Source organism: Moschus berezovskii, chromosome 18 (assembly GCF_049115385.1).
Source record: "Moschus berezovskii isolate FMDL1 chromosome 18, NW_MosBer_1.0, whole genome shotgun sequence".
In the NCBI taxonomy this organism is placed as follows: domain Eukaryota; kingdom Metazoa; phylum Chordata; class Mammalia; order Artiodactyla; family Moschidae; genus Moschus; species Moschus berezovskii.
The window spans coordinates 57,405,416-57,420,754 of record NC_142477.1 but is presented as its reverse complement, the minus strand read 5'-3'; the positions used below and the strand labels follow the sequence as shown (position 1 = coordinate 57,420,754).

Sequence of the window (15,339 nt, the reverse complement as noted above, 5' to 3'; positions counted from 1 at the left end):
TCTAACGACAGCTCTTAAAAGGTTGAATTCAAGGGGCATGAGAGCTGCCCCGTAACAGAAGTGAAGAATAATTACACCGTAACGCAGGGGCTTGTGTGAAACTGTTTCTGGTTCTTCCCCTGCAACCTGCAGTAGCAGATACTTCACTCTTTGTGTCCTCCAAAGCCAATGAGAAACAGAGAAGTCTAACACAGTGCCTTTGGGTTGTGTCACCCGGGATCACTGAACTTGGCCCAGAGCAACACCCCTTATAACATTTGATTGGTACTTCTATTTACACTTCAGTTGGTATCATAAATGTCATGGTGCAGAAGATAATAGTTAATGCTTAATATAACATTGTGAAATGTTATTTGCCCTCAGTTCAGTTCAGTCGCTCAGTTGTGTCTGACTCTGCGACCCCATGAATCACAGCACGCCAGGCCTCCCTGTGCATCACCAACTCCCGGAGTTCACTCAAACTCATGTCCATCGAGTCGGTGATGCCATCCAGCCATCTCATCCTCTGTCGTCCCCGTCTCCTCCTGCTCTCAATCTTTCCCAGCATCAGGGTCTTTTCAGATGAGTCAGCTCTTCACATCAGGTGGCCAAAGTATTGGAGTTTCAGCTTCAACATCAGTCCTTCCATTGAACATTCAGGACTGATTTGCTTTAGGATGGACTGGTTGGATCTCCTTGCAGTCCAAGGGACTCTCAAGAGTCTTCTCCAGCACCACAGTTCAAAAGCATCAATTCTTCAGCCCTCAGCTTTCTTTATAGTCCAACTGTCACATCCATACATGACTACTGGAAAAACCATAACTTTGACTAGATGGACCTTTGTTGGCAAAGTAATGTCTTTGCTTTTTAATATGCTGTCTAGATTGGTCATGACTTTTCTTCCAAGGAGCAAGCATCTTTAATTTCATGGCTGCAGTCACCATCTGCAATGAATTTGGAGCCCCCCACAAATAAAGGCTGTCACTGTTTCCGCTGTTTCCCCATCTACTTGCCATGAAGTGATGCGACCAGATGCCATGATGTTAGTTTTCTGAATGTTGAGCTTTAAGCCAACTTTTTCACTCTCCTCTTTTACTTTCCTCAAGAGGCTCTTTAGTTCTTCACTTTCTGCCCTACTGTCTGCCCTGCTGTTTGTCTTACTACAAGAAAAATAATGTAATACTTGCACCCATAGGTAATGATATAGCTACCAGGTTATTTACTGGAAGTGTTTGTAGAAGTGAAATTTAGGAGACAATCTAGAAGCCAACGAATGACATATATACACTACCGTGAGAAGTGTGATGTGTAGCATAGGGAGCTCAGCTCATGTTCTATAATGACCTGGAGGGGTGGAATGGGGAGGTGGGAGGAGGCTGAACAAGGAGCGGGTATACTTGTTGTACAATATACAACTTGTTGTACAGCAGAAACTAGCACAACATTGTAAAGCAATTATACTCTAACTAAAAAATAAAAATAAAGTCAGTGAGGAGAGGGGACAAGCAGCTGATTGGAGGAGGGGCTAAAAGGGAAATTTCTTTCTTCACTTTTTATTTTGAAATATTTCATCCATAGAAGAGAAATTATCTAGTGACTTTCTAAAATACAAGAATAAAAATCAGCAGTTTAAGAAATAGAACAGTGCCGATATTTTAATGCTCTGAGTGTCCCTCCCAGAGTCCATCTATCTGCCTTCTCTCAGAAATAACTTTGATTTTTATCTTTGTTATTGAGAAGGAGACAGTTTACTTTTGTTTAAACTTTGTACCATGTGAAGATACAGATTATGCAAAAATAAATAAAAAATTTAAAAATTAAATTAAAATTAAAAAAACAATAAAATTATCTAATTTAATATCTTTATTATAACAGAGGCAAAAACCTTTACCCAGGAAAACAAGTGGAGTATGTCTTTCATGAAGTAATGCTTGCTTTCAAGTGAGCGTAGAACGTGATACTATTTCCGTTTGTCCAGCTGTCAGATGCAGTGTACTTACTGTAACTTATTAAAAATGAAGTTCTCAGAAATCTGAAGTTAACATTTTTCCTAGAACAAGGATCAACCGGGGCAGGGTATAATAATCTTATTCAAAATGCTTTACTAGTGTATTGGATATTCAATTCTTAAAGCATAAATTCAGCCTGCATGGGTTAATGACAGTGGGTCATTTGTCAGAATTCTTCCTGCATCATTCAAGATTTCATGCCTAATAAAAGACATCATGGTTTGATGTCAGCAGTTGGCTATTTGAATACTTCGTCATAGGCAGCATGACCTTTCGGCACTGTGGGTTGTTTATACGCAATAGTGGACCAGATTTTTCCAGTGACTGAGTTCATCGTGATTGGCACCTTAGGAAACATCATTAATTCCTAATGCTGTAGGGTCACTCCCTGTGCACACTCAATCGTGTCCAACTCTGGGACCTCATAGACTGTAGCCAGCCAAGCAGCTCTGTCCATGGGATTTTCCCGGCGAGAATACTGGAGTGGGTTGCCATTTCCTCCTCCAGGGGATCTTCCTGACCCAGGGATCGAACTCTTCTCTCCTAAGTCGCCTTCATTGGCAGGCAGATTCTTTACCACTGAGCCACCTGGGAAGTCGCTGTCCCGGGGCATAAACAGTTTCCCAGTGACTTACAAGAATTAATGCCAGTTTCAAAAATATCTGAGATATTTTTGTCTTAAAATTTAGACTGACTTTAGTCTAGGTCAGTGCCAAATGACAAAATTCTGGAAACAGTTCTGGAACTCTTGGAGCAATTAGAAAAAATTTGCCCCTCCCACCCCGACAGTGTATTGTCAGTGATAGGCCTTAAGTAAGTTTCCTACACACACACCAAATTGTTACATAGACTGTTGCCATAATGGGCTAATATTCACTGAGTGCCTTCTGTTTGCCAAGCATTGTTCTTGGCGCCTAACCTGCCATGTCACTTCATTTTCATGGCAACCCTGTGAGTTAGATGTTACTATGCGTGCGTGCGTGCTCAGTCGCATCAGTCATATCCGACTCTGCGATCCATGAACTGTATCCTGCCAGGCTCCTCTGTCCATGGAATTCTCCAGGCAAGAATATTGGAGTGGGTTGATATGCCCTCCTCCAGCGGATCTTCCCAGCCCAGGAATCAAACCCATATCACCTGTGTTTCCTGTATTGCAGGCATGTTCTTTACCCATTGAGCCACCTGGAAAATCCAGATGTTACTATAAAACCTGTTGGTTGCTCAGTCATGTCTGACTCTTTTCAATTCCATGGACTGTAGCCCTCTAGGCTCCTCTGCCTATGGAATTCTCCAGGCAGGAATATTGGAGTGGGTTGCCATTCCCTTCTCCAGGGGATCTTCCCGATCCAGGGATCGAACATGGGTCTCCTGAATTGCAGGCAGGCTCTTTACCATCTAAGCCATCAGGGAAGTCCAGATGTTACTATACTGCTTTACAGATGAGAAACTTAGGGTCAAAGAGATGATAGAATTTTATAAGTTCATACATTGACTATGTAAGAGAGCCAGGCAACCTGGGTTGTTATGTGGTACCTAATGAGACATCTGAAATCTATGTTCTTGATAAACTTAACATGCTGGTTGTCACCCAGATGACCCATAATCTCACCTAATATAGACTCCACCCTGGGGAGACTTGTCCATTCTAGGAGAAAGTGAGGGGGTAGACGGAGATACAGCACTCTTGTCACTTCTCTCTCCTGGTCTTCAGATTCTTTTGCCACTTTATAGTTTCACTATAAGTAGAAAAAGGAAGAGACAGTGGGACAGTTGGTGCATGGATATGTTCGTGTCCATGTTCTCATTTACTCAACAATTTGTCTTGAGTATCTTCTGTGGGCCAGGCACTGTACGCATCCAGGGCAGTCTCATTTTGCTTGAGACCTTGTAATTCATGATTCAGATAACCTTAATGAAGAAAAGAATCTCTGTTTACTAGAATAGCTATGTGGTAAAGGTGAGAAAACAATTTAAAGTATACTTAGTTTGCTGACTTCAAGTCTGTAGCATTCTTGGTGAATATACTGAGGATAATTTTGTTTTACATTTTTTACCTCAAGTGAGACTTTAATATTTTACATGATGTAATTTCAAATTTATATAAGATGCAACAGCAGCCCTCTCTGTATATTTCCTGGGGTACTGTTTTACTGACTGGGGAATCCAGCAATACTATGAAAACTACTGCTAATGTCACCATATTCATAGACAGTGTGGACAAATAACTGGAAAATCCCTAGGTCTGGCCTCTCTGGATTTCAAATAGATCCATGTCACCTTCACCAGGTGCTGGGAGTTTCTTCAGTACTATATGAAGCTAAGTTGCAAGCAATATTAAACTTTCCCTTAGCAAACTGTTTTTAAAAGTCACAAAACCGTTTCATATTGCATTAAAGAAGGCCTTATTTCCAGACGTTTAAGTACTCCTTTTTTCTTGTAGGTCTTGGCCAGCCTGAGAACTGTGCGAAACAACTTTGCTGCATTGACTAACTTGCAAGACCGAGCACCTAGCAAGTAAGTTATTCTTTTTACCCCCACCTTCCAGCTAACCTTTTAAATAGCGTTTTCTCAGTTTGATTGAACTCAAGGCAATATATTAGATTTCCCTGAATCATTGCCATGGTGTCTAACCATTTACACTAAGTCATATGAAGTCCTGTTACTTTACTATAAATACTTTGTAGTGATGGTTCTCATACCAGAAATGAATCAGGATGACAAATAAATATGGTGATTCCATCTGTCAGAGATCACCTGGCATGTTCAGTCCTCTGCCTAGTCATTTACACGCGGGGTAACTTTATAGTTTGGGCTTACTTCATAAATTAACCATTAACAAATAATGTCATCAAGACTTGAAGTTAACCCAAAGGCATCCTCTTAATTCTAGCACAACCATTACTTGGGGAAGCCTCATATCACAGGTGTGTGTGTTAATCTCTCAGTCGTGTCCGACTCCTTGCAACTCTGTGGACTGCAGCCCTCCAGGCTCCTCTGTCCATGGGATTCTCCAGGCAAGAATACTGGAGTGGGTTGCTATTCCCTTCTCCAGGGGATCTTCCTGACCCAGGGATCGAACCCAGGTCTCCCGCATTTCAGGCAGATTCTTTAGTGTCTGAGCCACCAGGGAAGACTCATATCACAGGGAATATCTCTAATTCTCCCGCTGTTACTGATTTGGATCAGCAGTTAACAAAATTGGGATTTATGGGATGACAGAGGAAGGAAGTATTTGAAAGAGAGAAAGATGAGAAGGAAAATAACTATAACTCGGGGGTTCTAATAAAGATGGGAAATGAAAAAAAACAAAATTAATTTTCCAAGATTAAATGGAAAACTGATTAGTTATTCACATTCCATTATTGTGATAACCTATTATGAATAATGAGGGCTTCCCAGGTGTCTCAATGCTAAAGAATCCACCTGCCAAGGAGGAGACTCAGGTTCGATCCCTGGGTCTGAAAGATCCCCTGCAACCCACTCCAGTATTCTTGCTGGGAAATCCCATGGACAAAGGAGCCTGGTGGACTACAGTCCATGGACACGACATAGCGACTAAACAACAACATTATGAATAATACAATATTATCATTAAAATATCAACTCTAAAGAATTTTTGAGGAAAAAAATTCCTTAAATCAGTATTAAGAGGAAAGTGAATAAAAATGTATTTGAACTTACCTACACATATAAAATTTTGTTGTAATTACTACTTTTTAAAGAACACACACACAAAAATCTAAACTTTCCATCCCATAATAGCAGAATCCACCTCCCAAATTCACTTTTCCTGTGATTAAAAAAAGCTCTGGCCATTACGCCCATACTTTCTGTGACAGAACAAGGTTTAAATTAAAAAATCAGTATAAATGTCACAATGCAAATAATTGGAACGGAACTCAGAAGGTTCAGTTGACTTTCATATTTTGCAGGTAATGAAATTTTGCAGTCCTATTCCCTCAGCCTAAGCATTTCTCACCTTCCTCTTCCCTTCTTCATCCCCTGGGCTAACTAATTCATTCTTTAGGTTACAACTGAAAATGTAATTCATTTGGGGTACTATCTCTAAGTAACGCCCCACATGTGTCCACACCCACAGCACCCAACCCAGATGGTGTGCCTGTCCATCACCTTCTGGTTACATTCTGTCCTTCACCCCAGTTTTAGCACATTCCTCTCAGTGTTCCAGTTGCCTGTTCTCCTGTCTGAATGCTGCTTAAGAATTTCAGGTCCCAGAAAGCAGAGGTTGTGTCTGGCTCATTTTTGAATTCCCAGTGCCTAGTGTAATACCCAGCACTGTCATTATTCTGCACGTGCTTGACGGCTGAAAGGGCGACACAGAAATCCAGCTGGGGAAACCTGAGGGTATGTTTCGAGCTGCCTGTTCATTACTGAACATGACTTCCATGTTCAGTGGCCCCCTTGGTGCTTTTGGCATTTGGCAGCTCCCAAGTTCCATCACCTTCTCTTTGGAAAGTCGCAGCTCTGCAGGAGAAATGAAGTTACTGGTATCCCTTCCAAACTTTTCAACCTCAATTTTTGTCCAGGAAATTGAGCTTTTTGTCTTTGGAAGGTGAACAAGAAGCTTTGTAACTAATTACTTTTACGCTTCCTTCGGCCTTGGTCATTTGAGTAGCAGCATCTGTACCTGTGGGCAGGCAGACAGTTGTTCAGCAGGTGTGACGGCATCAGGCTAGTTTTTCTGTCCCCAGAGAGATGATCTGAGGCCTCTTCTATGTGAGACAAAGGTTTTCAACTGACTCATACGGGCAAAACAGATTAAAATGGAAAAGAGCAGCGAAGGGGAGGGTAGAAAAACATAATTTATGCCTGAACTTGACCTGCCTTATAGTGCCCTGGGTGAAGTCTAATTAAACAGTATTATCTGGTAGACTTGTTTTTCTGGGCTTCCTAGGTGGCTTGGTGGTAAAGAATCTGCTTGCAAATGCAAGAGACACAGGAAATGTGGATTCGATCCCTGGGTCCGGAAGATCCCTGGAGTAGGACATGACTACCCACTCCAGTATTCTTGACTGGAGAATTCCTTGGACAGAGTAGCCTGGCAGGCTACAATCCATGGGGTCATAAAGAGTCGGACACAACTGAGCGACTTTCACTGCACTAGCTTGCATAATCCACCATTTCTGAATCCTACAAGAAGTGAGTTTGGAAGTATATATCTGAAGCCCTTACCCCTGCAGGCCCTCACTTGCTCACAGCTGACTTTTGTTAACTTGCTGCTAGTTCCTGTCCCCTTGCTCTTGAGATTTTCCATTCCAGAAGTGAGTTCTGGCTCATTCTTTGTTAAATGATTTATCACTGTAGCCGTGGATCAAATAATTAATATTTTCTGCTGTTATTACTTGTTGAAATATCAAGTTCCCAAGTGCCAACTGTGGGGTTGATGTCAAAAGAAGATAATAAGGGACAAGCCCATGATTTGGTTTTCAAAACTATAGAAAAGTTTTAGAAAATATTTCTTTGATACCTTTTCCAGACAGAATCAATACTTTCTAAATTCTCACAGAGGAAGGACTAAAAAGGAGTAATCATTATATGTGCCTGTACTCAGTTGCTAAGTTTTGTCCAACTCTTTGGGACCCCATGGATTGTAGCCCACCAGGCTCCTCTGTCCATGGGATTTCCCAGGCAAGAATACTGCAGTGGGGTACCATTTCCTTCTCCAGGGACCTTCCTGACTCAGGGATCAAACCTGCAGCTCCTGTGTCTCCTGAATTAGCAGGTGGATTCTTTACCGCTGAGCCACCAAGGAAGCCCAATCATTATATAAATGATTTGAATAATAAACTCTCAGCAAGTAGATGAGTATTGGTATATAGACCAGAACTATTTCAAAGTAGCAGTTTTAAACATTAACCTTTCTTTTTAATGAAGCATTAATTAAGTTTCATAATAAAAACTAAAATGACTCAGAAGTAAACTTTGGTGCATTTTCAGTCAAATGAATGCAAAATTTCAATCCCAAACTGATATCAGTAAATTAAAGAGCAATGAAACAGTGTCAGAGGCTGACTGGAACCCAGGCAGTGGGAATTTTAAAAGTACCAGACTGCTTTCCCCATGTACCTCCCAGCCCTGCTAAGAGATCATTCATCTCAGGAAGGCAGATTGGATCAAGGCTCTGCAGGAACCTGCCATCTGCAGAGGTTCCACAAAAGCTGCCTAAAAAATAAGACAACAGAGTAGAGCGAGCATGGGGCCCTGGAATCACAAGTCTCAGCTTTCTTACTTTGAAGAAGCCATTTAAATTCCCAAAGCTTGTGTTTTCCTCATGGGTAAAATGGGAACAATGAAACTGTCTGCCTTAAGCTTTGTTTTAAGGATTAAATGAGATCATCCGTCTAAAGTGCTCATTTAGCAAAATGTCAGACACACATTAAGCTCTTATTAAGGGTTAGCCATTACTGGAACCACCAAAACAACCCCCCAAAATGAAGACAAGCACTTTTGAGACATCTTTGAATGTATCTATTTTATAAAATGTTTTAAATATCACTATATTTTAAGAGCTTCCAATTGTAGTAACTTCATTTTTTTTAATTGGAGAATAATTGCTTTACAATGTTGTGTTGATTTCTGCCATACAACATGGATCAGTCATAAGTGTGTGTGTGTGTGTGTGTGTGTGTGTGTATCCTCTCTCTCTTTAGCCTTCCTGCCACATACCCCCACCCCTCTAGGCCATCACAGAGTGATAACACCTTTATAAAGTTACATTTCAAAAAAATTTAAGATTCCATAAGTGATATTTTCTTCAACATAATTGATTAAACACTGAATACATTGTACTGGGCTCTACAGGGAATACAGATTAATCATATAACATTTTTTTTTTACCCCAAAGTGTTTATAATCATCTTGTGAAACTTCAACAACATCTGAAAAATTAGAGACTACAAAATAGGATTGACTTAAGTACCCTTATAGTGTTTCTAAAATCTCAATAGCATCTATTTGGGCCAGTTGTTAATATACCTTTCTAACAAATGTATCAGAGACGTTTCTTAATATAAGAAAATAGGAAAAAGTTGAAGCAGCTTCTCTAAGTGTAATATAGTTTACGAGGAATCATTCACTTCTGATAATGTATAGGTAATCATGTCAAGTTATGCAAAAACAAAAGTTTCGTAACATTGCATTAGAGAAACCAGTTGTAGACTCACTGCTTTTTCAAGTTCAGAAAGTCAGTGTTTGCTCTGTAAGCCCTGGCTTAATTGAATATGGTCAGTCAATAAAGACTTCCTGTTCTCTCATGTCTCTGTGACATTTACATCAGCTTTATTTACCCCAAAGTCTATCACAATGAGATTTAACTTTTTTTTGGGGGGGGGATCTGAGCTATAGTACAAAGGGTGCATAGGAATTTGACTGGCTAGCATGAAAAATACCTTCATTTGCTTATCCTAACTTAAAAATAATCCTTACATTTAAATGGCATATTTGAAATGACTCAGAGAGTCCCGAAACCAACAAAATATCACCTATTTACTGCTCTGTTTCTCTCTCTTTGTCAGACGATCACCCATGTGCAACCAACCATCCATCAACAAAGCCACCCTAACAGGTAAGAAAGATCTGGGAGATTATTCTTTTCACGTCTAGGAAAAAAGCATATTTTCCAAGATTCCACCTAATTATTATAGTACCAGTTTTTTCTTCAGCTTTAAAGTATTTAAGAAATTAATCATTTCCTCTTTATCATATCATTTCTCTCATTGATCTCACAAGCTATCCATTTTAAGGTATTGGTAAAACTAAACTAATGTGCCTTACTCATTAAACAAGTTAAATATGTACTCTTACTCAGTTGAGCGTTGTTCATTTATATCTTGAGAGGTAGCATTACCTTAAAAGTTTTGACCATGTTGTTTCTGAGCTTATGTTATCGTCATATTGTTAATATATGCTGGTTTGGTTTAATGAAAGTCAAAACATAAATAAAAGTTACCTTCTTGTTTAATCAATACCCCAGTTGTGTGTAGGAAGGAATGCCATTCCAATACTCCCACTTTGGACCCATAGAGTTGAAATTAAATTCAGTTTGGGAGAGGAGAGAAGTAATTATATAATAGCTGAAAGTTCAATGAGATCAAAAGAACAGATGTTTGGGGAAGAAAAGTGGATGGAAGGATGAAGGATGTAAAGGGCAGAAGAATAAAATTACTCCAATTCCTATTAGTCTATTTTAGACATGGGGCTTGACCTCAGCTGAGCCAAAAACAGAGCAAATGATCTCATTTTGCTGAACCTGAAACCACATTTGAACTCATTTAATCATTTCTTGAAACTCCAATTGATTCATTAAAATAATTGCCTGGAGAAGAAAACCTATATTTTCTAAAATTATTACCAGAAGACAATTAACATATTCTCTAAATTAGACCCACACTTCACTTGATTCAAGTGTCTTCCTTGGACTCCAGCTCATAACATGCAGAGGAGGTCATTATTACATTATTAGTGACTGTACTTTGCTTGAAAGTTGACTTCGTCATGTCCAATCAGGACTTTTCAAATGGCTCATTTGTGGTCACTACATCAAAGTGATTCTGGAATAGTTGTTAACGTTGGTCTTTCCTGAATGTCTTTCAAATAGACTTGCGTTCCATTGACTATTACATTATTGGTTGTCTTTACCATGTTTATCTTTCAAGATCTTATTGGTGATGATTTTCAGCTGGCATTTCATAGTCTGTGTCTGGTTTACCTGTTTTCTTCTTGCCATTGGTCAAAAGATGAACAATAATTGAAATTCCTGTACATTAAAGTAAGTTCTTTGATTAAGAAATTTGTACTTCAGAGACCACAATATAAGACAGCCCAAACGTACCTGGCATGTCTAATACCACATGGAACCTGGTTCCCAGCCTTGCGCCCAGCACTAGACCTGAGCCCCCTTCACCTTTGCAATAAATGAGATGGCTGACGTAGCAGTTTGTACAGGACTCAGTGCTATTTTGGTCCCTGAAAGCTCCTGTAGCTTGAGGTTCCATATGAGCCAGCCCCACAGAGCATCCTCCCAGAAGAGCAGCTGCAGGTACCAGTGGAAGCTATTGTATCCACCAAGAGGTGGGTGGTGCTGCATGGTCAGGGCATCTGACTGACCATCATGGCAGGCATCTGGCACTAATTAAAGAGAGAGTAGTCCACTCAGAAGGCATAGAAGTGGTCTTAAATACATGTGAGAGGCCCCATGGAAGCTCCCAAATGTTTTCCCTTAGTGCTAAAGCCTGGAGCAATACCAGAGGGAACTGTGGGTCATGGATGTCTGGGTATCAAGGTTAATATGGCCTCATTTGTACCCACATGATCTTGACCTGGGGCTGTGGGCTATAGAAATAACTATGAAAGGAGACTAATTAACTGTCATTAAGTATTAACTGTCATTAAGTGCTTCATGCAGCTGTATTCATCACAAAGCACAACAGGAAATTAACTGGCTAGCAAATGGAAGCCTTTTTCCTTGCCCAAGCATAGCAAACTAAGGTGAGAAAGTTGAATGAGGGGGTGGGGGAATGAAGGCAACAGCTAGGGACGTTCTCCTCTCTGAGCTCTTTCTGAAAAAGTGGGCCCTTAAAAACATAAATCGTGAGGCTTTGCTAGAAGATAAGACACAGGGGGAAGGTGGTGCTTGCAAATTTCCTCTCTCAGTGGCATGGGACCTGACTCCAAGTTCACTCCCTGGCCGGGGTGAAAGAGAGTGTTAAACAGTTAGTGCAGCAACCTTGAAGGTAAACTTGGCCTTCTTAGGAATTATTCATGGGTTCTAGAGGAACAGTGTAGTACTGTATGCAGTTAAGTTCATGGTTGGTCCAAAAGGCCATGTTGGTGCGCAGAACTCCGGCAGAACACCTCCATAGAACATCACTGATGGAGCACTCTTGGAATTGTGTGTGATTTCCTAGGGGAGGAAGGGGCTTCTCTGCATGTCCAGAATCCAAGTCATATTCTATCATGATAACTGTGTGGCCCTGGGCAGGTTCCGTACCCTTTTTCTGCCTCTTTTCCCATTTACAAAATAATGATTGTATTTTATATAGTTGTTGCCGAATAAATGAGTTCATGTGTGCAGTGCTCTCAGCATAGAATAAGCACTCGATACATCATTTTCTTTTCTTATTTTTATTTGGTTTTTGTGTCTGGCATTCATTCTGTATGAACTAGGGGAAATGGAAAGAAAATTAAGTCTCCATAAATCAACTTCCTGAGTTTTAAAAAAGTTTTAACTCTCTCTATATGTAGCACTGTGCCTTCTAAAACTTTCTCACATAGAACTAAAAGCACTCCTTTCCCCCTTGGAGGTTATTCCATTATACATGAGTTAAAGTTGGGAAAGTTTGATTTTATATCATTAGGGCTGAAGCGTGTTAGTTACTAGATTTTATTGCTCTACACAATAGGTAAATTCATAGCTCTACATCAGTGTAACAATGAAAAAAAAAAACAAAAACCTTCCAAATGTTCATGTTCATTTAGAAAAGAGCCTTCCTGCTGCTGCTGCTGCTGCTAAGTCACTTCAGTCGTGTCCGACTCTGTGTGACCCCAGAGACGGAAGCCCACCAGGCTCCCCCGTCCCTGGGATTCTCCAGGCAAGAACACTGGATTGGGTTGCCATTTCCCTCTCCAATGTGTGAAAGTGGAAAGTGAAAAGTGAAAGTGAAGTCGCTCAGTCGTGTCCGACCCTTAGCGACCCCACGGACTGCAGCCTACCAGGCTCCTCCATCCATGGGATTTCTAGGCAACAGTACTGGAGTGGCTTGCCATTGCCTTCTCCGGAAGAGCCTTCCTACTGAAGAGCTATTTGTTCTTTAGTGTGGTATAACAGAAAGATGGCGTGTGGCTTTTTGGGCCTGAGTGCAAACCTTGTCTCTCTCATTAGTTTTATTCCCTCATTGGAGGAATGGAGATAGGAGTTCCTAATTCTTGGTGCTGTTACAGGAATTCAAGGAGGTAAGTTAGATGAGGAACAGAAGCCTGTCATGAGTAATTCACCAAGTTTTCTTCCTCCATCCCTACTCTGCCTGACATTTTTTTGTTCTTGATCCTAAAGCTAATTTTTAAAAATGGGTAGTGTAGAGAAGAAGGACATTGATGATGTATCAGCTTTACTTGTGTGTTTAATTTGTGATTTTGTTTGCAAACAGTAGTGATAGCACATCTTTAGGAATCCCTATACTTAATGCAGGGCTCCCAGGTGTCTTGGTGGTAAAGAATCTGTCTGCAATGCAGGAGACCCAGGTTCGATCCCTGGGTTAGTAAGGTGCCTTGGGGGAGGAAATGGCAACCATGGAAAATCCCATGGACAGAGGAACCTGGTGGGCTATAGTCCATAGGGTTGCAAAGAGTAGGACATGACTGAGTGACTGAGCACACATATAAGTACTTAGTGCAAGGCTCACGTGCGCAGGTCCTTAGCTGAGAGTGAACAGCAGAACTAGAGTGTGTTGAAATATGAGAGGGCAGCAGAGAGTCAGAGCTGCCCAAGCTATACCTGCGTTGTGACACTGAGCCCTGGTTTTGGTATTGAGCCTTGTGTTTGGGGACACGATTAATTCTTTTGAGCATTTCTTCAAACGAAGCTAACTCAGAAAAAATGTTCTGTGGCCATCTCTGAGACCCTGTCACATCTTGATAATATCACTTTACAGTATTTGTAATTTCCACATTTTCTGTCCCTTTGTTAGTCGCTCAGTTGTGTCTGACTCTTTTCGACTCCATGGACTGTAGCCCACCAGGCTCCTCTGTCCTTGGAATTCTCCAGGCAAGAATACTGGAGTGGGTTGCCCTGCCCGCATCCAGGGGATTTTCCTGAGGGATCTTGCAGGCAGATTCTTTACCTTCTGAGCCACCAGGGAAGCTTTTTTAGTCATATTTAAATTGAGGATCTTCATGGTGAGAGTGTAACTGAGAGAAAATGCATTTAAAGTTCTCTGTTTTAAAAATGAGAAAATTGAGTCCTAGTGAGAAAAAAATGCTGCTAGAGGCAGAACTGAGAATAAATGCAAGACCCCTTTCCCCAAGTTATACCCTTATAAAATTATCAGTGAAATTAGGGTAGCCTTCTGACCCCACCATGAAGTGTATGTTTTGGAGAAAGTAAAAGAAATCTTAAAGGATATTGATTTCTGGGTAATAGATACATTATTGTTTTGTTTTGTATATGGACTCAAAAATTAAAATTTTACTGTCCTGATTTCTCACTGAACACGTCTTTATATTTAGAGCTATTTTTATTATTTCCACAGATTATATCCTAGAGGCCTTCAGATAAGTAAACGTTGGCCAACTGAGGAGAAAATACAAGTTCTTCCATCGAAGCGATAAAACTAGTACAATTACCTACCATTTACCTGTAGAGGGAGACACATAATTCTGGGACAAGCATGAAATAAAACAAAAGTAGTTTTAGTCCAAATTTTTGGTATATCTCCACTCATATTTTTTATCCTGAATATCCATAACTCCTTTATTAAAAGTCCTTTTTCAATATAATTTAATCAGTTGTTAAGCAGAGAATTTAAAAAGTAAACTACCCAAATAATACTAGTCAAAATACAATGAAAAGAAACTTAATTTTGTTTGTTTAGCGTTCTTCTAAAGCACAAAGCAATTTCTAAAATCCATTGAAGAAAAAAAAAAACTGAAACAATTTTTTGGAAATAGTTTATCTGGAACAATTATTTTGCTATTATCTGGACTAATCATTTAACACTTTGTGCTTGCTAAAGAAAGAAAACTAAACAACTATTTTATGATGACAGTACTAGTGACTTATATGTAGGTCTGCCTTCTCAATCTCTGTGTGTATATAATAAAAACAACTAGTGTATGTGATATAAAAAAAGACACATATATATCTTTTTACATTATAAGCGTGCTAAGTCACTTCCGTTGTATCCAACTCTTTGTGACCCCATGGACTATAGCCCCCTAAGCTCCTCTCTCTGTGGGATTCTCCAGGCAAGAATACTGGAGTGGGTCACCATGCCCTCCTCCAAGGGATCTTCGTAACCCAGGAATCTAACCTGTGTCTCTTATGTCTCCTGCATTGGCAGGGGGGGTTCTTTACCATTAGTGCCGCTGTGTGTATATATAAAATAGATAGTAGTTGGAAGTAGGAGCCACTGAAGAAGGGGAAAGAGACCTTGGTGAGAGAGATGTATAAGGTCTGAGGGGACACTGAACTAAAAACGTGCCTTTAGACAGAATGGGTGGGGGGGATGAAGACCCAGCTGTTGCCATGGAAGTCTCACCCTCCTTATCAGCCACTGGCAGGAACTGGCTTCATCATGCAGCTCTTTTTTCCCTTTCTTTTAATAAGAGCAAAGAT

General features: G+C 40.4%; 1 protein-coding gene across 15 annotated transcripts in view; it reads left to right on the top strand.

The window, feature by feature from the left end:
* Positions 1–15,339, top strand: part of PDE4D (phosphodiesterase 4D) — a 1,698,276-nt gene that overhangs the window by 1,477,884 nt on the left and 205,053 nt on the right. For all 15 annotated transcript variants that reach the window (XM_088827708.1, XM_088827710.1, XM_088827709.1 and 12 more), the window contains 2 exons: positions 4,429–4,502; positions 9,524–9,573. In XM_088827708.1, the coding sequence (XP_088683834.1) occupies positions 4,429–4,502; positions 9,524–9,573 (124 nt within the window). The remainder of the gene's footprint in view (positions 1–4,428; positions 4,503–9,523; positions 9,574–15,339) is intronic.